Below are 24,844 nucleotides of genomic sequence, written 5' to 3'. Positions count from 1 at the left end.
AACATAGCCTTATCTAAGCAAAATGTTCTTTTCTTTCTCTCTTTGAAAGAGAAAGAGAGCTGTAAGAGAAAACCAGATATGTGATTTCATTGGCTTAGGGTGCTCTTCATGAAGAAACTTCCCTTACCAATGAAGATCAGTGCATGATCTAGGACTTATAGTCTTAAAAGTTACCTTGGCTACTGAGAGGTTAAACAGTTGGGCCACGAGACTAGATGTGTGATTTCATTGGCATAGGGGTCTCTCCATGAGGAAACTCCCCTTACCAATGGAGATCAGTGCATGTTCTAGGATGTATAGTCTTAGAAAGTTGCCTAACCACTGAGATGTTAAACAATTGGGCCAGGGGATCCAGCTAGCATATGTCAGATGGGAATAGGACTTGAACCTAGTTCTTACTGACTCACACCTACACTATGTCACAGAGCTTTTTGCAAGAAATAATGAAAGGCTATATCAAAAGAACAGTATACTACTTTAAAAAATATTGGTTTTCTTTATTTCTATGTTGCAAAAAATCAATGAAACTTTAAAAGCATATACTGTTCTTTTAAGTTAGCCTTTCATCATCTCTAGGAAGGAGAAATAGAATCCATTAAGTGATTGCCACTGGATGAGATGAGGTGGAGGAACAGCTTACAAATGCTCACTCTACCTTTCTTCTCCCTCACCATCTGTGTTCTTTTCATCTCCTTTGGGTTGTCTGTACAGGGCTTCCAGTCTCCCTATACTAGATAAACCTGCAGGGGTACTAGTAGTACTTAGGCTGGATGAGCCTAGTCTTTCTTTCCCTAGACTTGAAAGGAAAGAGAATCATGATCATAGATACTGATCTGGAAGGGTATTTAGAGGTCATCTAGTCTAACACCTTCATTTTACAGATAGGGAAACTGAAGCTTATGGAGATTAAGTGATTTTTCCAAGATCAGAGAGATGGTAAGGGTATGGATCCACATTCTGGTCCTGAGATGACAACATACATTCTTCAATGGACCATCTCTCCCTAGCTGCAAGCTTTGTTTCTTTAAAGCCAAACTACAGTCTTCCTTTCTAAGTGACATTTTAAAAATAACCAGATAAATTAATGAAGGAAAGAAGAAATTGCTAGAGATTAGTTTTCAACTGCCACCAATTGAACTTCGCCTCTCTTTCTTTTAAGAGATGAAGGTGAGAATCTGAAAGATGAATGAAAGGTGACAGAGAATCAGGTCCCAGAAGCTCATACAATTTGTTCCATTTTATTACTACTTTATGAAGAAAATACCAAGGGATGGTGGAGATTGTGAATAGTTTATAGGATATCTATTAAGTTGTGACTTTCTGTTATTTGGGGAGTAAGAAGATTTATGATCTTATTAGATCAGTGGCTCAATTGTTCATTTAGTTAGAAAGAATGTAGAATAAATCATTTTAATTAAGATATTTATTAAAAGTACTAGAAGACTGTACTAGGCACTGGAATAGGCAAAGTTTAGGTAAGACATAGTTCTTGCCTTCAGGGAGCTTTTATTCTAATAGAAAAAAGTCAATAACTATGATTCATACTAAGAGTATGCTAGAGAGGTTCAAAAGCAAGTGTGTGGTGTGATCCAATGGGAAAGGGGATCAGGAAGGCTTTAAGAGATGGGAAGGAATTTATGGGATATAGTAGAGGCAAAAGGTCTTTGCAGGCCTAGGGAAAAGTGTGAGAAAAGACTCAATGGCTCAAAGATTTAGAACTGAAAGAGATCTTAGAGGTAACCAGGTCTAATCCTTTTATTTTTACACATGAGGATTCTGAGGCTCAGAGAGATTAAGTAACTTACTTACATAGGCCATAGGTGTTGGACATAGGGTTACAGCCGAGGTCTTCAGACTCTAAATTCTTTAGATTTGAAATCCTTTCCCACTATATGTTACCTCTCAAAGGCAAAAAAAGAGAAAAATACAAGGTCTGATTAATAGACGAATAGTAGTCCAATTGGGCTGAAGCGTAGAAAATGTGGACATGTGAATTGTATGAAAAGGCTGGAAAGGGAGAGTGGCAATAGATAGTGAACATCTTTGGCCATAAAGTAACTAATGACATGAGTTTCTTTCTATATGCCATACATGTCAATTGACCTTATGTTAAAGCCATACATATACAATGAGCATTATTGACCTGGTGTAGACACAAGACAACCTTTAGATTTTTTTTTTTAATTGAAAGATGTTATACTTAATGAATTTACCCAGACAGAAAGTGAACTGAAGTTATACAGCTAGGATGGGAAATGCAAATTGCAGGCACCCTAAATTGGATATTTGAACATACAACCCCCTCCCCTGTGAGGCAAATAGAGCTGGAGCGTAATAGCAATTTTCCATAATTGATTGAACTGAACAAGGAGGTAAGCCAGCAAGGTTGTTAAGGAGAATCAATGGAGATTAAGAATGGGGTGGGGGGAGAAGATGGGGGACATTCACCTTGTTCCTCAGGGAAACAAGTTACCAAGAGAGGGGCATGGTGGGGGAAACTGAAATGTCTAGCAATTGAAAACCTAGAATAAATCAGTCGACATTCCTTCTATTATTAATGACTACGAATGCATATACTGCAGAGCAGACTTTTTTTTCACGATGAGATTGCTAGAAAAGGAAGGCATGAAAAAGGACTCAGAAGGCTCCTAGTGAAGGAGTTTATAACCATTCATTTATAGAATGCCTTGGTAATCCATTAGGTAATATATATTGGAAAGAACACAAGAGTTACTTACATAAAATATATAATGTTGCTGCATTAATTACTGTGCCTCACTTCTTTTGTGATCCTAGCATTGAGAACAAGAAAAGATACTGAATTTTGCTTTAATAAATGGTGCCACCCCTGACACATCCTGGCTAGGTAGCCTTGGGCAAGTCACTTAACTTCTTAATTCTCTCAGACTATCATTTTCTGAGAGCATGGGTAGAAAGAGTTTCCAATGGGTGGATTCACACATTGATGGAATCACAAATCCAAAATCCCCCAGTCACTATCACCACCACCACCACCACAAAAAAAGAGTCTATGAGAGTGATGTTTCTAAGCTTTATTTAAATGGCAATCGACAGATCTCTCCCTCCCCCAACACACACACACACACACACACACACACACACAAACACACACACACACACTCAAATGTTTAAAAAAAACTTTCTGGGCCCCACACAACTGGAATTTTAAGGATTTCCTTTTTATTCTACCAGTAGGCAAGTCATATAGTCATAGACCATTTCTACATGATAAGTCGATTTCACTGAATTTAGTTTGGATTTTTAGCTTTGTCAGAAGTTTTAATTCATGTTAGATAAGTGTCCATTCATTTAGCTAATGCCAAGCAACCAGGTTAATTCCATTTTTCATTTTCCAACAAATTGTCTCATCTTATAAAGATGGATTATTATATCTACCTATAATGCTTTCTTAAATCCCCAGGTGAAATGATAATGCTTCTCCTTTCATACCTCCAATGTCTATGTGCTGACTAAACCAATTCACGAATTCTCAGAATGACTGAAGCTTACTAATCCAAGCTCTGCTTTCTCTTCCGGTGGAATGTGTGCATTGGTGAGAGCAATTACAAGTGCCATTCTCACCTCCCCTGAAGTGTGATGCCATTATTATACTGATGTAAGCTAGAGTTGTAGAGTAAAATGTATTCTTGGCTAAAACAACCAGTCTTCTTGATTCATAGATTCTTCCACATGCTAATGAAACAAGAACTAATTACCAATTATATCGAATAAATGAAAACTTCTATATGTGTGTCCCACATTTTAAAATCTTTCTCCTTCAGTGTCCTATTCTCTACCCTTTTCTTTTCAACAGGGAGCTTTGGAATGGTCTGGTATATGTTTTGGCTTTTGGTGTCTTATGAGAGCCCTGCTAAGCACCCAACCATTACAGATGAAGAACGAAGGTACATAGAAGAAAGCATTGGAGAGAGTGCCAATCTTTTAGGGGCAATGGAAGTAAGGACTTTATTACAGTGTATATGCCTGCTCTCATTTTCCCCCAAACTGTTTTCCAAGCCCACATTCAAGAAAATGCATTTTCTGAATTTCCAATACTATTGTGAAAGGCCCAATTCCTCTTGATTTTTTGGAATCAGAACTGGCTTGCTTTCTAACTTCTCACTCAGCAGTTCCTTTTGCTCCATTTCCCTTTGGTTAATAGTTCCCTATCAAGTTAGCTATATGATTATAGATAGAAAATAGTTCAAAAATATAGCAGTTGTATAATGTCAATAATTGGTGCTTCAGGGCAGGGAGCCATCAATTCACATCCTGGGTGTGTCTCATGGAGTTACACATGCATTCTGGCTTCTTGCTGAGGGACAAGGGCTTTTGTAAGGAAGACATAGGGAAAAGCCTAATTGGGGTCCTTAATGAGTAGAGATGAAGATGATTGAAGACTGAGAGTCAGGCAGACGATGAACTCATTCAGGGGAGCTACCTCCTCTGTGATCTTTAAGACAAAATGACCCCATTCTCTTTGGATTCATTTCTGGAACTTTCTCCCTCCTTTACTCTTAAAGACAACAGATGGGTAGGTTTCTCCCAACAAGAGTCTGAGTTGATGATCTTCAAAGCAGCCTCTGGGAGCTGTTCAAGGGTTCCTTATGTCATCTTAGCAAAGCACATGTGCCTTAACAGAGAGCTACAGTGCATTCCAGCTCTATAGGAGGTACCCCAATCCAACAAGTCAGGAGTTTGCTTAAACAGTCATTAGCGCTTCTTAGACTATGGGTCATGACCCCATGTGGGGCTGAGAAAAAATTTGACAACAGTGAAAGGGTCTTAACACACTGACCAAAACATAACTAAAAATCAAATGTACAGTGGATCTGAGGTGTTTCTGGCAGCACTTGCACCATGCAATTTCATTATAGCCTTGATTCAGAACATGCTAACTTTTCATTGCGCATGCCAACTTTGCACTGCACATGCCCTGAGGCCATGCAATGCCAAGGAATGCTGTTGAAAACGGAAAAGGGAGGAGCAATGGAAAAAAAATTTAAGAAGCCTTGTGATCTATAACAATTATTTGACTCAATTTAACCACACTGGTTACTTTCAAACCATAGAAAATTCCTTGTTTTAAAAATTCCCAACAGTAAATGTTTTCAAATTGAAATACACAAAGAATAATGACCGTTTATGAAGCTATAAACTCTGTTATTTGCAGCTTGCTTTAAAATGCATGTATAAGTCTTAGCAAGTGACAAACTAATTGTTTTTATAACATAGAGAATATGCTATTTTAATTATCAAATGTTACAGTTTACCTCTGATCATTGTTAACTAGCTACTGTTTTAGAGTACCAGTAAGGAAACGTTATTAACACCTTGACAGACAGATGATGGTTTTGAGAAGCAGAATGAACCATATGGTTTTGGACATGACTAATATGGGGATTTGTTTTGCTATTCATTTGTTAAAAGTGTTTGTTTTCCTTTCCTTTTTTTTCCAGTGGGTGCAAGAAGGTGGGAAGGAACAAGAATAAACCTTTACTAATTAAAAATTAAATTAAAAATATAGTATATAATTGCTATTTATATCCATATATGCTACACATTGAGGGTAAATTTCTGAAGCGTTAGAATCTAGTAATTGACATTAGTCCCTAATACCACTCTGAACATAATTTAATTTTGTTTATATTAAAAATTGAGCTTGTTATCTCTAAGTGCTTCTTCAGTCCTAACATTCTACCATTCTAATACATTTTTGATATGTCAGAATGCATTTAAAGATCCTAGAGGATCATTCTTGCATATATCAAATAGTTTTCTGTAGTTGTGTGGATGCCTCAGTCAATGTCATGTTGTATAACAAAACGAGGAGCCCTCTTTGAAGTTTCTGGATATCCCCCAAATACCAATGTATTACATGAACTGTCCATCAGTTTTCCCTATTTCTTGCCACATGACTAGGTTATTGTCTTTTCTGATAATATATTTTTGGTAACATTTTTATAATACTTCATTGGAAGCTCTAGACACAATTAAAACATTAAAGTAATAGATACAGTGATCTTAAAAAAAGGAAACTAAACACACACATGTAAACTAAATATATATATGTGTATATATATAATATAAATTCTAGATCTTTGAAGTGCTTTAGCTAGAATGATTTAGACTTAGCCATTCATACTGTATGAAAATTAAAGTTTGTGGTAGATGCTTAGGCCTATGAAAATTCATCAGAGTGGCAGTTTCCCAGATTCTTTATGCTTCCCATGCTGGAATTGTCCTGTCACCTTGAACCTTACTGATCCCCATCATATGGAACACGTGCGTGTGGGGGGTATGATTTGGACATTTTTCCCCCAAATGAACAAAATTCTTGGTTCAGTCTTCCACACTAATAATAGTTTGAAGTTGACTTTGTAAAAAAAAAAAAACGAGCCCATCTTTACCAGATAAAATAGTCCTTGTGTATATAATTCTATTTGCCTCCAACTAAGACATCTTGTTTGGGAAGTGTTGTTTCACTCCACAGCTAGTGTCCTGATCATATTAGCATACCATTCATCCAAAAACCCCCAAAACCTAACACACTCAAGCTCTAGGACCTTTAACATTCCACTTCAACTTTTTTCTTTTGTTGCTTTCTTTGCATTCAACCTAGGAGTATACACCAGAAAGGGAATTGGGAGGTTATCTAGTGTACACAAGCTTTTCATTTTATAGATCAAAAAACTGAGGCCCATCGACATTACGTGGCTTGCTCAAGGTCATATAACTAGTTAACATAGTTAATAACTATATTACTACATATTAAACTAGTTAATAATAGTTCATGTTAAAATCTGGAAAAGATCTGATCTCCTGACTCATTCAGGGTTTTTTTTTCCTGTTACATTGTGCAACCATTCACATCTGTACAGGGGGGAAGAAGAGTGGAGGTGAATTTAGGCTCATGGGACTCCATAATGCCCCAGTGCTAACGATTCATTACTCCTTCATGGAAGGTTATAAATCTGTACATTCAAACAAGGCCATTCTAACTTGGCTATGACAAGACTTTAAAGTATTCGTAAGGTGAGGAAATAAAATTAAATATTATTTGTGTACTTATTGCATAAAGGAGTAAAGGCAGGCATGAGGTCCATGATGGACAGAAAGATTGTTTTATAGCCATTAAATTAGATTAAATGAGCTGTATGGACATCTACCTGTTCAATTAATTTTATGGTGTTTAGTTATAAAGCAAAAGTTGACAGTACAAAAAGATTTGACTGAATGGACTACCATTTCATAAATATCAAGCTAGCTGTGAGAATTTAGAGAAGGCATCTGGGGAACAGTAAAAAAATGATGTAATAGCCAATCCATTTCATCCTGTCTTACAGTGCTTTTGAACCAGGTAGTTGGCATACATTATTTCAATTCTCATGCAAACTCTGTGATGTTTGTGTAAGGACATTTAACTCCCCATCCCATCACAGGTGAGAAAACTCAGTTGAAGAATAATTAAGTGAGTTGTTCAGGGTATAGGGCTAGTCAGTGGGAGAGCCAATTGCCAGATGAATTTTTTCCTTTTTTTTATTACAACATGTTACATGTCTGCTTAATACGTTAATTACTATAAAAGAAAAAATCCCTGATTATAGTGTGATAGGTGTGACCGTGTCACTCTCCTTCTCAGGAAGTATCCTTGCCTGCCTACTACAACAAATTATAACCTCTTTTTAAGATATTTAAAACCATTCACAATCTTTCTCTAGCCCATCTTTCTAGACTAACTTTGCATTATTTTCCTTCATGCATTTTACCTCCTTTTCCCAATATGACATTCCATTTCTGATTCCCATGTCTTTTGCATGGGTGCCTGCTCTTCCTTCCCATCTCCTCTCTCACAATCTCCAGCTTCCTTCCTTTATGGCTCAGCTGAAGTGACTTTACCAACAAGAAGCCTTTCCTGATCCCCCAGTATTTAGCGTCACTCTGAAATTACTTTGTGATTATTATGTGTCAGCAAAATGTAAACCTTTGATGTCAGATACTGTTTCATTTTTTGGTCATTATATCTCTAATCCCCAAAACAGTAACTGTCACCACCTAAGTATCTGTTGATTTGAATTAAATCAGCTTTTGAATTAAATCAAATTAAATTAAAACTAAATTAAATTAAAATTAAATTAAAAATTGAGTTGCTTTCCAAGTACAACCATACAAGGTTTTGATCTCTACAGCAATCTGAAGTTGGTCCTGGGCTGTATCATGTATTAATATTAATACTAACTACTAAAATGTGTCTAAAGCTTTCAAATCTGAAATATATTTTCCAAAAGCTCATTAAATCCTTTCAATAGCCCTTTGAGGTAGGGATTATAGGTATAATTGTTCACATATTACAGATTAGGAAAATGAGTCTGAGACAGGCAAAGGGAATTGTTCAGTGTGACATAGTTAGGAAACTCTCAGAGGCAGCATTCAAACCCAGATCTCTTCTGACTACAAGTCCAGAACTTACATCCTGTGTCTTTCTTTTAGAACCTTTGAGAGAGCTAGGAATCTTAGTTATTTGCTCCCAGGCTGATGCTCTACGAAACTAGAGAAGATGCTGTTATTACCAGAAAGGCTTATCCAAAGTCTAATTATCCATCAATAAATCAACAAGCGTTTTTTATACACTGCATATACAGAAGTGTGTTGGAGCCAGCTCAAACCAGCTCTTGAAAGATGATTGCTAAATTTTTGGTGGGAGCATTTACACCTTGAAAATTGGCAAGTGCTAAAAACGAGGGCTTGATTTATGACTTCACTGATAGTCTAGACTTAGGAAAGTATGAACAGTGAAAAATAAACAAGTGTGCTATGCATACATTTTTTTTCTAGAGAGATGACTGTTAAAATAGTTACCAGCATACTTCTGCTTATATGTGCCAAGCAATGTGCTAAGTAACTTAATGCCATATATCATGTGATGGACCTGAAGCCAGAAGAGGGGGATTTCCATCTGGCTCCGACAATTATTAGTTGTCTAACTAGGATTAAAACACTTGGTGTTTTAGAACCTCAGTTTCCTTATCTAAAAATTGGGGGTAACAACATTTGAGTTGCCTGTCTACCTCATAGGATTGCTGTAAGGAAAGAATTTTGAAGGCCTTAATTTTTTTTTAAATGAGTTATTATGATTGCTAATTGAAAATTCCTACAAACAAAAGGTCTCATTTATACTCATATACAGATCCTCTTCTTAAAGTTGCACCAACTTAATGGACAATTTAGGCTGACATTTTTATACTGTTCTCTTGTGATGACCATTCGTGCTGCTGGGGATTGTATTAAATATTGCAACAAATTCTTTTGTTTTCCTTCTTCACATAGTCTGAGGATTGATTAAAGAGCATTTAAAAACTCTAAACACTGTTGAAATGATAAATATGACTTTCTTTTTGGGGGGAATTTCAGAAATTCAAGACTCCATGGAGAAAATTTTTTACATCTATGCCAGTCTATGCAATTATTGTTGCAAACTTCTGCAGAAGCTGGACCTTTTACTTGTTGCTTATCAGTCAACCAGCTTACTTTGAGGAGGTCTTTGGATTTGAGATCAGCAAGGTATGTAAACAGGTCTTCTCTTTATTTTTATAATTTTGGTGAGGTTGGTTTTTAATTTTTTATTTAGCTGAAAAGCAAATGCAAGCTCAAACCTTGACAGGTATATAAGGTGGCATGAACTTGAAACTCTTGATCGTTCTTGCTGTCTTTTTATAGATGTGCTCAAAAAAATAACCTGAAATCTGCTCATTTTCTTTTCTGGCTAGAACATGTACCCAAAATTTGTTCAACAAGTAGGTTCCAAGGGACTTGAAAAATCCTGTAACATAGAATAGATTAAATTTGATAGGATGGGATAGGACAGATCAGGACAGGAAGGGATATCTTTTCCCATTGATCTAGTCTATTTACATATGTAGCACAGCATGTTGAATGGAGGTCTGGTCTTTAGAGTAAGGATGATATGGGTTCAGGTCCTGACTCTGACACGTACTATCCATACGACCATTATTAAGTCACTTTAAACTCACAGTGCCCCCCAAGAAACTCTGCAAAACTATAAACTCCAGGTGAGTTGCCAATCTGCTATGACAGGGAGAGTTTTCAATTTGGAAATTCCCCACACTGATGATAGAATAGGTTTGAGCAACATGCCCATTCAATAAATACATACTATTTAGAAACACAAAGTTAAGAAATTTGAAGAAAAGGAGAAAGTTTCCAACTTAACACAAGGTCTGGTTGCATGTTTACGCTTTGATAAATTGCTATTCAAAGTATTTATGTTAGCTAACACATATAGTACTTACTATGTGTCAGGTACTGTGCTAAGTGCCTCACAATTTTTCTCTCATTTGTTCCATCTTGTTCTTCATGTCCTTACCCATACCCATCACAACTTTCGAGTGTCTGTGCTACATCTCTACCTGAAAGAATTCTTCAGGTGATAGACTGCAGAAAACTTGGTGGGGAGCAGCCATTTTTCAAGCCCTTTGGTAATTTCTGTTTCTGAGGAAACTGTTTTCTTCCTTTCTAAGGAAGAGAGCTGTTTCCCATGTGCTCATCTTTTTTCTGTAGCAGCTCAAACACTCCAGAAAGCACTGTGGGCTGTGACAGCTCAAAACCAATCACTCACACTGAATCCATAAGCCAGGATGAGTTTGAAACCAAGAGCTTATAAATAGAGATGGAGCTATCCACCTGGGTAAAGGGAAGAAACATGGGAATGCTAATGGAATAGTGTGATTGCTCTGGAAATAGAAATCTATATAATTAAAAGAGTCTGAGAAAGAAAAAATATGTCAAAAGTTCAAAAATCATATATTTATTTGATTTATCTGGTAGAGCAAATTTTACCTATGTTCTTTGTACTTGATACTTGGCCCTGGGAAGCCCACATCGGGAATGTTGTTTTCAGTTTGGGCCATTACATTTCAGGAAAGATGTTGACAAGCCAGAGGAAGGCAGTCAGGATGGCTAAGGGTCTCAAGTTAATTTTAGATAATGATCAGGTAAAGGAGCTAGAAATCTTTAGCCTGGGAAAGAGTTGACTCAGGGTGGCAACATAGCTATCTTCAAGTATTTGAAGAGCTGTTATAGAGAAGTGGGTTGACTCTAATTTTGTTTATTTCTGTATGGTAGAACTAGAACCAATGAGTAAAAGTAACACAGAGGCCAATATAGGCATGATGGCCTGAAATATTTTCTAATGATTGGATCCATCCTGAAGTGGGTTGGGTAGTCTGAAGAAACATTGAGCTCCTCCCATGGTAAATCTTCAAGAAAAGACTGGCTGACTTCTTGATGGGTCTAGTGTGTGTGTGTGTGTGTGTGTGTGTGTGTGTGTGTGTGTGTGTGTGTGTGTTGGTATATTCTTTTACAGGATGGCTTGGAGTAGATAGCTTCTAAGTCCCTCTCTAACTCTGAGATTCTATGATTCTGGGATAAATAACAAGTTTTGTTTCTTAATCCATCAATTTATCATAAAAAAACTAAATAAGTGAGACTTTGCTTGGGACTACATAATATAGTCAATTGAGTGACTTAATTTTTACCTTCTCAGTTTTTCTAACATAATATAGACTTTCTCAAATATATTTCAGCCGTATGATGAACAGGAAATATTGTATGTGGCACAAATTAGAGACAGTCTAAGACTATCTCATAGGAATACCATTTTAACAGCCATCTGAGCAGTGCAGTTCCATAGAGGAGGAAAAAGGCTTACAGGGAAACAGATGTGAAAGGTCAGGTTACAGAATCTAGTCACATATACATAATCAATAAGGGACCCATTTCCATTCTCCCTAACTTTTAGGGGAGAAAGGCTGTCAAATTGCTTGGCTAACATTCTTTGCTTTTAGGCAGCCTGCCAGGTCCTGGCAGGATATGGATTGATTGGAGTGGAAATGTGGCCCAGAGTAGTAGAAATGAATGAGTCATGAATTCTCATCCTCTGTAATGGGCGTATTAACAACTGATGAGCTTAATATAGAAAATAAATTTAGGTTGTTATTGTAAAACCCGTGATAGACTATAATATCATTACTATGGCAATAAGGTAACAGGCGCTGATTATTATGTGCCAAGTGAGTACCAATAATTAGGCACTAAATAGCAGGAAGTGGTGGAAAGGAGATCGATGAGAAAACAGGGGTTTAATGTTCTTGAGGTTCAAGACCCCTATGAAAAGTACCCAGAGTCTAGGTCTACATGATACCAAAAGAGCGGGTTCATTTAGTGCAGAGAAAAGTCAATTAAAGTGAAAGCCACTCAAATGTGTTGTTTGGGTAGAACCAACTTCATTCTTAGAAGGCACTGAATAGCCAAATGGTTCCTCCAATGGATGGATGATGACATATAATGGGTTTGACATCCCTGTTTTTGAGATAAAACATGGGCCAATGAACAGAATATAGAGCAGAGATTTAGAAGTCCCAAAGTATTTCCAGTTAGAATCAGAACTTTAGAGCTGGAAAAGGCTTTGAAGATTCCAGGGTTGTAGGTTTAGAGCTGGAAGTTACCATAGAGACCCTTGAGTCTAACTCCTTTATTTAACAGATAAAGACACTGAAGCCTAGAGAGGTTTAGTGACTTGCCCAGGGTCATACTGATGGGTAGAGAGAAAAGGGAATAAACATTTATGTTGTTCCTTCTGTGTGCACAATGAAAATATTATGTCATCTGATCCTCACAATAATCTTGTGAGTTAGGTGCTATTATAACCCCATTTTGCATTTTATGAAACTAAGGCAAACTGAGGTTAAGTGACTTGCCCAGGATTATACAACATAGTATTGGAGGCATGATTTGAATTTAGGTCTTCTTGACTCCACTCTCAATGTTCATCTGTGACACTACCTATATCATTTAGTGTAACATATTCTTTTTATATCTGTACATTCATGTAAATGTAGCATAGTGGGATCGATTGTTCTAACTGCTGAAATGTATTTGAGAGAGTCTAACTTATGTTAGAAAAACTGACAAGGTAAAGATTAAGTCATTCACTTGACTGTATCATGGAGTCTCAACCGAAGTCTGACTTATTTAGTTCTTCTTGGTAAATTGATGGACTAAAGAAACAGAACTTGTTATCTATCCAAGAATCATAGAATCTCAGAGTTAGAGAGGACCTCAGAGGACCTGTCTACTCCAAGCCATACCTGTAAAAGAATATACCAACACACACACACACACACACACACACACACACACACACACACACACAGACAATATACCCATCAAGAAGTCAGCCAGTCTTTTCTTGAAGATTTCCCATGGCAGAAACCCAATATTTCTTCAGAGTTGGGAGAACTGAGTTTGAATTTTACTCTAGACACATATTAACTAGGTGGTACTGTGAATTGAGTGCTGAGCCTGGAATCAGGAAGACCTGAGTTTAAAAATGGCCTTAGACACTTACTAGCTGTTTAACCACTAAGAAAAATCACTTATCTGTCTGCTTGTTTCCTCAGCTATAAAATGTGTAAAGTAAGAGATTTGCTGCGAGGATCAAATGAAATTGTGTATCAAGAACATAGCATAGTTTTGTGAACCTTAAAAAATCATATAAAGGCGACTCATTATAACAGCTAAGGAGACTGAGGATCAGAGAGGTTAAAGGTCATGTAGATATTAAGTGACCAGTCTAAGTCTCATGATTCAAATACAAGATTTCCTTCTATTAGAACAGAAAATCATTAGCCCACTTGTGATGACTTTCTCAAGAACTACATACCCTTCTGAATGAATCCTTCTACCATGCTCATCCAAAAATGTCCGTCCCTGAAAACTTAGTTACCACAACCATTAGCTTTTTAGTAAAAGAAACACTTCCATGGTGGGGAAGAAGGAATTCACAAGAAAGAAATTTCGAGGTCAAGTAAACTCATTCTCTGAGAAGAAAATTATGGTGAACTGTGAGAGAAATGATTGGTTAAGACTTTTTTTGTGGGTGTTGGAAATTAAAGATATTTGGAACTTGCAAACAAGTCTACACATGTTAAAATATATAGCCTGTATAGGATTGACATTTTACCATTAGACATGAAAGCAAGAGTTCAATACGTTATAATATTGAATATGTGACACAAGTATTGATTTTTTTATTGATAAACTCCTAGAAACACAATTCCGAAAAAGAAACATGAGAATTTATCAGAAGGTAGAATTTTCTGGGCAATGCATGTACTCCCATTGGACCACCATTACCAAAATTTATGAAAAACATAATTTTTAGAATCTAATTAGCGTATTTTAGTCTTGTTGAGATAAAACAATATGGACTATTCCAAATCTGACTCACTTCTTTCTGAGGCATATACACACATTCACGTACATATCTTTAAATGAAGTTGGACAAAGATTTGAGCATATAAAGCTTTTGTTGAGGTGGTCAGATGTGTTGTTAGTCAGTCAGTCAAGAAGCATTTATTATATGCTAAATACTTGGAATACAAAGAAGGGAGAGAGAGAAGGAAGGAATAGCCATGTGGCTATGTGCTAAGTAATTTTACAAATATTACTTCTTTTCATGCTTACAACACAAGTTAGGTGCTGTTGTTATGCATCTTTGGCAGTGGAGGAAATGGGAGACAGAAAGAGCTTAGGTGACCTGTCCAGTATCACAAAAACAGCTAATAAGTGTCCAAGATCTGATTTGAATTCACGTCTTCCTGAGAGGAGGTCCATGGCTCTATTGACTATACCACTTCTGACAATAATACCTGCCTTGTAGAATTTTGTGAGGATTAAGTAAGATACTATATATAGGTGGTTTGCAAACTTTAAAATACTGTGTAAATATGTGCTATCATCATCTGTAAAATGAGATAATTTATAAAGGTAAAACTTACTTACTATAAGGAAAAAGTGGGATAATGTGGGTAAAGTTCTGTGTAATCTTTAGAACACAATAAAAATATTTGTCAATATTTATTGTAGAACACTAGATATAACCATGAGACTTGACATCTAGTTATGACCCTACTACTAATTGGATCAATGTCCTTGGTTAAGTCAATTCTCCCTCGATCTCAATGTCAGCTATAAAATTTAGGTATTGGGTTAGGTGAGAGCAAAGATTAAATGTATATTTCTCATAAATTTGGTAATGGTGGTCCAGTGGGACCACCAGATCTAGAATTCTGTGATTTCTATTATATTCTGAAGTGAGTTGGTTTGGAGTCCAACCAAATTGTAAAAAAAAAAAAAATCTCTTTTTGGTACAGGTAGGATGTTATAGTGTGTAGAAGGTCAGTGGAAGTCAGAACGACCTGCATTCATGACCTACTTTGCTATATATTTGCTATGTGGCAGAGGGCAAGTACTTAACCCTTCAGTGCCTCCAAGTGTTAAGATATTACTACTATAAGTTAACAGGTGATGTTCATCTGCATCCATAGAGAGAGTTTCCATATCAGGAGTTCCCAACACTGATGAAGTTCCAGGACTAGACCAAAATGAAACACACTCTTTTCTTTCTCTCTTCTCTCTCTCTCCTTCTACTTTTCTCTGTCTTACCTTAGGGGTTTTAATTTATTTGGAAGAACATTGTTTCATAAATACTTATAAGGCATTCATTGTGGTAGACATAATGGGAAAATTATTATTATTTACAGATATAATATTTTGTTGTTCAGTCATTTCAGTCATGTCTGACTCTTCATGACCTCATTTAAGGTTTTCTTGGCAAGTATACTAGAATGGCTTTCCATTTCCTTCTCTAGCTCATTTTACAGATGAGGTAACTGAGGCAGACAGGGTTAAGTGACTTGCTCAGGATCACACAACTACATGTCTGAGGCTGGATTTGAACTCATGAAGATGAGTCATCCTGACTCCAGACCTAGTGCTCTACCCACTGTGCCACCCAGCAGCCCATAGATATAACATGCAATTTTATAAAATACAACTTCAAAAAGTCCTAGGAATCCACAATGAAAAAGCTATGGGAAGAGGTCATTAATTGGAGGTGGCATTTCCTAGTCAATTACTATGACTCAAAATCCAAAATCTCTCAAGTAGAGTCTAGGGGAAGTAGTAAAAGTAGTGCAGAAAGTTTGTTTGGGCTTTTTGGTTGGATTTTTTGTCAAAGGAAGCCTCAGCTTAGTTCAGGGTAAAGAAAATTGTTCACTCTTAGAGAATAAAATAGAAGCTATTTGTTCATAAGAGAATGGCTACCCTTTCCAAGTTTTGAGCAAAGCATCCAGAAGACATTTCTGGGATTGGCATTAAGAGCTAATAGGTTTCTTCTTGGCATTCACATCTCTTAATATCTTCAAGATTTTTGGCCAAGCTCAGAATGCTTTAGTTCTGATCCAGATACATCCCAACCACAACATTGAGAGTAAAAACCCAGCAAAGGATGGATCATAGCACTGGTGGTTGTAGAGGCTGAAGTGAGGGACAAAGTCAGTAACCTCATTCTTCTTCAGCCTCCTCCCAACTCAATACAAGTCACTACTCATTCTAGAAAGGTAAGTGGACACATCATCATTTTTCAGGTTATTTCATCACCCCTTCTTCATACACAAGCCATGTAAAGGTCAGGAAATGGGGCCATCAAACCTTAATGTTAACTAATTAATACCCATTTCAACCCCCCCCCCCCACATTTGTTTTCCATCAGGTGGGAATGTTATCTGCCGTGCCTCACTTGGTGATGACGATCATTGTGCCAATTGGAGGACAAATTGCTGATTTTCTAAGAAGCCGGCAGATTCTTTCAACTACTACAGTGAGGAAAATCATGAATTGTGGAGGTAAGTCCGTGCACTGAACAACTCACTGTTTTTATTCTACTGAGGTCATCTTTTTATGAGTGGAATGTGTTCATTCATCCTAAATACTGGAAATTATTTGGACCCAGTGGTTTATTATACCTCCCATGCTACTCATTTCCATGGTCTCCAGTGAATTAAATAACCATCAAGTGATTTTCATGCTTGATACTCATTTACTAGCCAAAGAGTTAAGGATGACTGTCTCTCTGAGGTATAGAATGATACCCACTTAGTATCATAACCTTTGAGTCCACTTAAAAGAAAAGAAATTAGACTGCATGGTCTCTTGGTTCAATCTAATATGGTATTTTTTTTGGTATGTTTGTTGATTTTTCATACATGCTCTGCCCAACCTAGATTCTGCTTTGGCACAGCAGCACAGATGAGGCTATAACTCAACATATATCATCTTACATATGGGGTCCCTACATTGCAGTAACACATTGTAGATAAAACAAGATGTTAACCTTTATACAGATGTTAGCCATATTCCTCTTCTTTTATAAATTCAGCAAGATAGTGAATAAGATGTTGAACATAGAACCCTTGACTTAAGTCCCACTTCTAACACATACTAACTCTGTCATCAAACTCTACAAATGTCAGTTTCCTCTCTACTAAAGTAGGACGAATAACTCCTGTAATATCTACCTCTCGGGGCTGTCATATGGCTCCAAAAAGACAATATATGCAAAGAACTTGTCAAAATTTAAAAGTGCTATATAAATGTCTGTTATTTTTATCATTATCACAAGACAATAATAATATCATAGATGTAGAACTGGAAGAAAACAAAGGTCATCTAGTCCCACCCACCCCTTTTTTTCAGATGAAGAAACTGAGCCCCAAATCGGTTAAGTGACTTGCCCAAGATCACACAATAAGCATCGAAATTGAGATTTGGACTCAGGTCCTCTGCCTGAAGAGCCAGGGAGCTCATTCAGCCTAGTGTAAAGGAAGATGTAGATATGTACCATTAAGTTGCATTTTAATCACTTCTCATCTTTCTGAGAAAAAAAAATATTGTACTGTAACCACATGGAGATTGGTTTTAGCTCTCAGGCAATCCTGCCTGGGAATATTAAATTCAGTAATGTATGAAAATTTTCCATTGATCTCAAAAGAAGAATGCTTTGGGTTCATTCTCTTAGCTCCCACCCCCCCCCAGATTAGGCTAATGTCTCTTCATTAAAATTCACTATTTTCTGAATATTAGAGAAGGCATAACCTTTAAGGATTAGACTTCTCTCTGACATCCATTGGCATTATGCTTAGAATTAGCTTTTTATCTTTCCAGATATCACTTCAAAGTTGGACAGTGGACCTTGTAGGGTCGTGTTAAATGATTTATTTTTCAGACCTTATTGATGTCCATGGGAAATAGTCTTGAATTTCTGATTAAGTTCTTCCTCTCTGTTTGCTTCTTAAGGCTTTGGCATGGAAGCCACATTGCTCTTGGTCGTGGGATATTCTCACACCCGGGGGGTAGCTATCTCCTTCTTAGTGCTTGCAGTGGGCTTCAGTGGCTTTGCTATATCAGGTAAGATACAAATTTAGTTGGTTTTTTTTAATTGTGACATTTTCTTTCGAAATTGTAATGAAAAGACTGAGTTGGAAGGTAGAGTTTCATAGGTAGGAAACAGCAAGAAAGCCAGGGTCATTGGATTGCAGAATATATGGAAAGATAGGAAGGGGTCAGATTGTAAAGGACTTTAAAAGCTAATCAGAGAAGTTTATATTTGATCTTTGAGGTAATAGGGAGCCATTGAAACTTATTGAGTGGGAGTGAGTGACATGGTCAGACCTGTGCTTAAAGAAAGTCACTTTTACAGCTAAGTGAAGGTGGATTGGAGTGGGAGAAGTTTCTAGCAAGGAAAAAACAAAACACAACAGGAGACTATTGTAATGTCTCATGTATAAGGTACCGGAGCTTTCCTGAACCAAGCTGGTGGCTTTGCAAATGGAGAGAAATGGACAGATATGAGATCTATTTTGAAGGCAGAAATGACAAGAATTGACAACAGATGGTATAGGTGGAGTGCATATGAGAAGCTGATACTTGCACCTGGGTTTTGAGCTTGGTCAACTAGGAAGAGAGTATGAGAGTATATCCCCCTACATTATTTGGGGGGAAGGGAATAATAAGTTCAGTTTTGGATATGCTGAGTTTGAGGTATCTCTATGACATGCAAATTTGAGATATCCAAATGGCATTTGGTAGGGTGGCATTAGAAATCAGGATAGAGGGTAACACTGAATCTGGGAATTACCTCCATAAAGATGATAACTCAATCCAAGGGAGCTGATGAGATAATACTGAAAGAGAAGATGAAAAGGCCCCAGGTAGAGTATTAGGGGATGGCCACAGTTAGTGGGCATCAGCTACAAGAAAATAGAGCAGAGAAAGCCGTGAAAAAGAGGACAGAGAGGTAAAAGGAGAGCAAGAAAGAGTAGTGTCACAAAAAAACTAAGAAAGGAAATAGTATGCAGGAGAAAAAAGTTGAAGAACAATGTCAAAGGCCACAGAGAAATCCAGAAAGATGATTGAGGAAAGGCCATTAGATCTGGTGATTAAAAATCATTGGCTACTTTGGAAATAGAATTTTGAGTTGAATGATGAGACTAGAAGCCTTTCTGCAGAGGGTGTAGAATTAAATGAGAGGAGAGGAAATGAAAACAGTGAGTGTAGATGGCTTTCTCAAGGAGTTAAGTCATGAATGGGGGAGACAATAAAGGATGATAACAGATAATTGAAAGAAGGTTTTTTTTAAGGATGGGGAAATATGAGCAAATTTGTACATAGCAGAGAAGGAACTAGTTATTATGGAAATATTGAAAATTAGAGAGCAAAGATGGTAGAGGAAGAAAACTGCTAGAAAAGATAGGATAAGATACAGTCAAGTATGCATATAGAATTTGCCTTGGTAAGGAGAAGGATCATGTACATCTTCATAGGAGACATCAGTAAAGAAGGAGGTGGTAAAGAAAGAATCTGAGTGATATGAAATGAAGAGGAGAGAACAGGGAGTTCTCATTGAATAACCTCAGTTTTTTTCAGTGAATTGAGTTGAGAAAGTTGGAGAGGAATGCTGTAGGTAGCTTGAAAGGAGATGAGAAGTTTGAAGTAATCACTGTAAACAGTGGGAGAGTGAATCCACTAGATAAATGGAAAAGCATTGCTTTGCTGCATGAAGACCCAGTTGAAATTATGTAACACAAATTTGTAGTAAATTCCACCAGTTCAGCCTCTTGACTATGTTCAGTCTAGTGTTCAGCAACACGTGAAAAGGAATGAAGGTGGCAGATGGGGTGGTGGTGGTAATAATCCAAGGTTGGGGTTTGGTAAGGCATGACTACAGAAAGGATAAGGGGACAAAGAATTTGAATGCAAGGTTCCTAGAGTGGAACTAAGTCTCCACACAGTTGAGCAGTGGAAGACAGAAGCATGATGAGTCTTGCCACTTGTGTAGAATTTGGATTGGTGAGGAAGGTGGGGGAAGCATTCTAGATCTGCTGAAATTGTAACTGAAGTAGGCAAAGGTACGTGAAGGGGAATGCATTTCGTGACTTGAGTTGAAGTGAAGCATGTTTTGGAAAGCTACAGGAGATAATGTTGAATAAGTGAAGTAGGCACAGATTGCGGAAAAACTTTAGTGGTAGCCTCAGGAATTTGTAGTTTTTTCACTTTGCTTTTAGTCAATAGGCAACACCTGGCCAGCAAAGTGATTTTCCCTCTAGTCATTCACCCACAATTACAGGAGATGTGGCTTCATCCTACCTAGGGACAATTCCTTTTTCTAAACATAATTGTAAAAATTGAATAGAAGGTTCTTCAATGAAATAGAAGTTCATTGAAGGCAGGATTTTTTTTTGATCTTTATATCCCTACCAGTTGAAACAGTACCTTGTACATGATAGGTGCTTAAACATATTTATTAAATTTAATTTAATTTCAAGGGAAGTGGAAGCAAGGAGTAATAAGATTACCTGGCAATGTTTAAGGGAATGTCATATTAGAAGCTTCTTGTCTCATAAAGGGGGAACTTAGGCCTAAATTAATTAGCTTTCTGCCCCCTTGCCTGCTTGAATCTATTACTTTCAGAAAAGTTTTTATATCTTTAGTGAGTGGGTATGTGGTGTATATTTTTTGGTAATCTTTTCCCCTAAGTCATAGAAAATTACTTGATTTTTCAACAATGTGAACTTGCTATTTAATTTGTTTAATCGAGAAGTGTGGTCTTATAACTTCATGAGTGAAAGTTTGGGTATTTGTTTCAGGATTCAACGTCAATCACCTGGATATTGCACCAAGATATGCCAGTATCTTAATGGGTATTTCAAATGGTGTTGGCACATTGTCTGGAATGGTTTGCCCTATTATTGTTGGCGCAATGACAAAAAACAAGGTAGGTGGTCAAAGAAAGTATGTATTCACATTTCAAAGGGCAAAGAGCTTGCATTGTGTTCGCTGCTCCCGTTAATGTTCTACGTCTGGGGTAAGGAGTATTGTGCCCCCGAACAAAGCAATATTGACTCGCCTACAAGTCAGAGGTAGCCCTTGTTGTTGGATGCTGAGCAGTATTCTTCTTAACATCTCAAATGTATTTGGTGTAGAGGCCAGATTGCAGAATAGACCACTGCAGAACACCTGAGGGGTGGGGTGAGATTTTACTTTGCAAATCTCCGATAATGCTGCTCCCCAATATCCTCTTGAGGTTGGTTACAGCCATTCTTTTCAATTCATACAACTGCAGAGTTAGAAGGTACTTTAGGTGTCATTTAGTCAAATTTTTGCCAAAAGCAAGAACTGTGCTACAAGATGTCTGACAAATGACTGTTCATCCCAAATGTGAAGGCTTTATAAATAGGGGATTCACTGCCTTCCTTGGTATTTTTGGTCGGCCCTCCTTTAAGGAACTTTTCCTATCTTTCAATTGTAAATCCACCTTAATATAATGTCTACCTGTTGTTATCAGTTCTACCTTCTGAGACCAAGCAAAGCCAAATGCTAGCCTTTTAACTCAAAACTCTGGTCATGGGAGACAAAATATAATAAATTCAATGGAAAAATGAGGCTCTGTGTTCAAATCTTGCCTCCTGGCAGTGTAAGCTTGGCCAAGTCATTTAAACTCTCTAAGTCACTATTTCCTCATCTGTGAAATGAAGGGCCTGTATTAGATGGCCTCTTGGGTGTCTTCCAAATTTAAGTCTATCTATAGTATCTCCCAACTGATCCATGATCTCATTGCACTTAATGGCCACTTGTGATGTGGGATGTAGAGGGGAATCTAATTCAGGTACAGATTAGACTCCATAACCTCTGAGGTCCTGTGATTCTCTGATCAGTACAGGTGTTCTCATCTGTTTAGATCACAGCCCATTCAAGTTTTCTTATCCCATGTAATTCTTATCTATGTACTTGCTCAAATTCTTCATTGAAAATGCATCCAATTCTCTAAATGTCTTCCACTAGGTCTTTTAATTCAATTATAATTGGAACTCTCAGACTTTCTAAAAGAAACCATTTTTACCTTAAGGCAGGTCATAGATATTTCTTGGCTTTTATTTCAAAACAGGTACAGTTTTGAAAAAATGAAAACACTCATGTTGGAGATGTATTACTTATACGAATGTTAGCCATTGATTGGTAGAAAATGGCTTCTTTCTTTGAATAAGATGCTTTTCAAAACGCTATATAAAATTTGAAGATTTAAATGAAGATGTCAAGTCTTTTAAACCTTGAAAGGCTCGTCTCACAGTACCACTTTTTTTTCATTACAGTCCCGGGAAGAGTGGCAGTATGTCTTTCTGATTGCAGCCTTAGTCCATTATGGTGGAGTTATATTTTATGGAATCTTTGCTTCGGGTGAGAAACAACCCTGGGCAGATCCTGAGGAGACCAGTGAAGAAAAGTGTGGCTTTATTCATGAAGATGAACTTGATGAAGAAACAGGGGACATTACTCAAAATTATGTAAATTATGGTACCACAAAGTCCTATGGGGCAACAACACAGGCCAATGGTGGTTGGCCTAATGGGTGGGAGAAGAAAGAAGAATTTGTACAAGAAGAGGTACAAGACTCATACATCTATAAGGAAAGAGAAAATTATTCTTAACAGAGCTAATCATTGAATCTATTTTGTAGTGTTTGTGATTAAATCCATTGTGGTTGTTTGCACAAGAGATGTGGTGTAAACATATTGACATTTCAAAATGACAGGTCTTGCTGTACAAAAAAAAGCAAAAAACAACTAAAAAAAAAAAACAAAAAAAAATCAATCCCATCAAGTGACCATTTGTTTAAGTACAATCTTTCCCCATGGAGACAGGGCATCACATCCATTCAGGTCCAGCCATTTCTGCACTACACATTTTAAAATTTCCTGATCAAAACTATAGAAGCAACTCGTTTCTTCTATAGACACAAGAGCTCAAATTCATAACCAACGATGAAAGCACAACTATCCGGGTTGGCACACGGCACATCAAATACTCTGGTGAAAAAGCCAAAGCTACTTGATCATGAAAAATGCACTTATATATTTGCTACACTATATGGAAATAGATATATCAACAGGACTTTGTGTTAAAGAATTCATATTTATTCAGTCAGAGGGAGGCAGTGCCTGCTGGCTGTAAGGTGAAGACTTTAGATTTCTGGCAACCCCCAGAAGTATGCTGAATAGGGGAGAGCTAACAAGATATTCTGTACAGTTGTGATTATATGCTGAGGGCACCATGATCTAATGGGAAAAGGAATGGCCTTCAAGTCAGGAAACTCAGGTTCAAAACCTGCCTCTGACCTGCGCTGGCTATGTGACCCTGGGCAAATCGCTTAACTTCTCAGTGCCCCGAGACAGCTCTCTAAGACTATAATTTTCAGCAGAGATACTGATCTACATTGGTGCAGGGAGTTTCTAGACTGGGAGTTCCCTTAAACCAATGAAATCATAGGTCTAGTTAAAAAGAAAATTATTGCAAGCTATTTGGTGAGACAGACAGGAATATCTTAGAGTGATTTAGAATGAATGCTAGTGTTTCCAGCATGGAAAGAAACCCCTTTCTTTTCATGTAGGAGATCGTGCAAAGTGAGGGGTATGCCTTAGTTCTTCCATTCATTTACCTGACAGTATAAAATACTTTACATTTTAAAAATCTGAATTTTCATGCAGCATGTCTGATGACTTTTTCAAAAAGAAATAGACTTCAGTGTATTTTTATTACAACTTTGTACTGGTTGTAAAAACTCATTAGAAAAGACATATCCCTTTAAAAGTCTAATAAGAAATTTATTTATTATGGAGCTATAGCCCTTAAAAGATCATTTTAATGATAAAGGAAATAGAAAACAATTTAGATGTTCTTCCCTTCATGATTCCATACTGTATTAGACTGGTGCCACAGATCTCTATAGAATATAAAAATATTAACTTAATAGACAATTTTTGTTACTTTACAAGGCCCATTTAAAACGTATTTGTCTTAAAAAATAGAGGGCAATAAATAATATGACTATACCTATATACATATATGTCTATATCTACACATACACACACAAAAGTAAAAGCAACAATTCTTACATATACCAAAAATGGCATACAACTTCTGTTGGGTTTGGGAGATTGGAATTTCTACTTTGATAAAGTTGTAGAATTTTAGCATCAGGAAGAGACAGCCCGTTGGCACTTCCTACAGTAATTCAAGAGGAATTGCAACATTTGTGTGCCAAGCAATAAGTGCAACGTGTCACAATGGGCATCATCCTTCCGTCTGTATATTATTATCTTCATTTTGCTTGTTGTAGGCGTTTTGGGTGGCTGGAATGATTAGAACCACAAAGTAAACACCAAATCATTTCCTAACTTCCAAAATGGATAAGGACATTGTATTCCCAACTCAAATCCAATGATTATCAGTGTGTGTGTGTATGTATGTAATAGTCCATTCTGGATTTTTTATCTGTTCATTGTATTGTGCTAGTGACTGGAGGCCCTGCTACTGCAAATATAAAACTTGAAGATTGTTTAAAAAATGC

At 37.0% G+C, this 24,844-nt stretch overlaps 1 protein-coding gene across 1 annotated transcript in view; it reads left to right on the top strand.

Annotated features, from left to right (window-relative positions):
• The window catches only part of SLC17A6 (solute carrier family 17 member 6), a 57,985-nt gene extending 35,060 nt beyond the window's left edge, over nt 1–22,925 (top strand). Inside the window, exons 7-12 of the mRNA XM_072621950.1 lie at nt 3,836–3,978; nt 9,433–9,582; nt 16,655–16,787; nt 18,238–18,348; nt 21,087–21,214; nt 22,590–22,925. Coding sequence (XP_072478051.1) covers nt 3,836–3,978; nt 9,433–9,582; nt 16,655–16,787; nt 18,238–18,348; nt 21,087–21,214; nt 22,590–22,925 — 1,001 coding nt within the window. The remainder of the gene's footprint in view (nt 1–3,835; nt 3,979–9,432; nt 9,583–16,654; nt 16,788–18,237; nt 18,349–21,086; nt 21,215–22,589) is intronic.
• Nucleotides 22,926–24,844: the final 1,919 nt, after the last annotated feature.

The sequence above is a fragment of the Notamacropus eugenii genome, chromosome 6 (genome assembly GCF_028372415.1).
Source record: "Notamacropus eugenii isolate mMacEug1 chromosome 6, mMacEug1.pri_v2, whole genome shotgun sequence".
NCBI lineage: Eukaryota > Metazoa > Chordata > Mammalia > Diprotodontia > Macropodidae > Notamacropus > Notamacropus eugenii.
The sequence above is the reverse complement of the archived record's forward strand: the minus strand, read 5'-3'. Positions and strand labels throughout refer to the sequence as shown.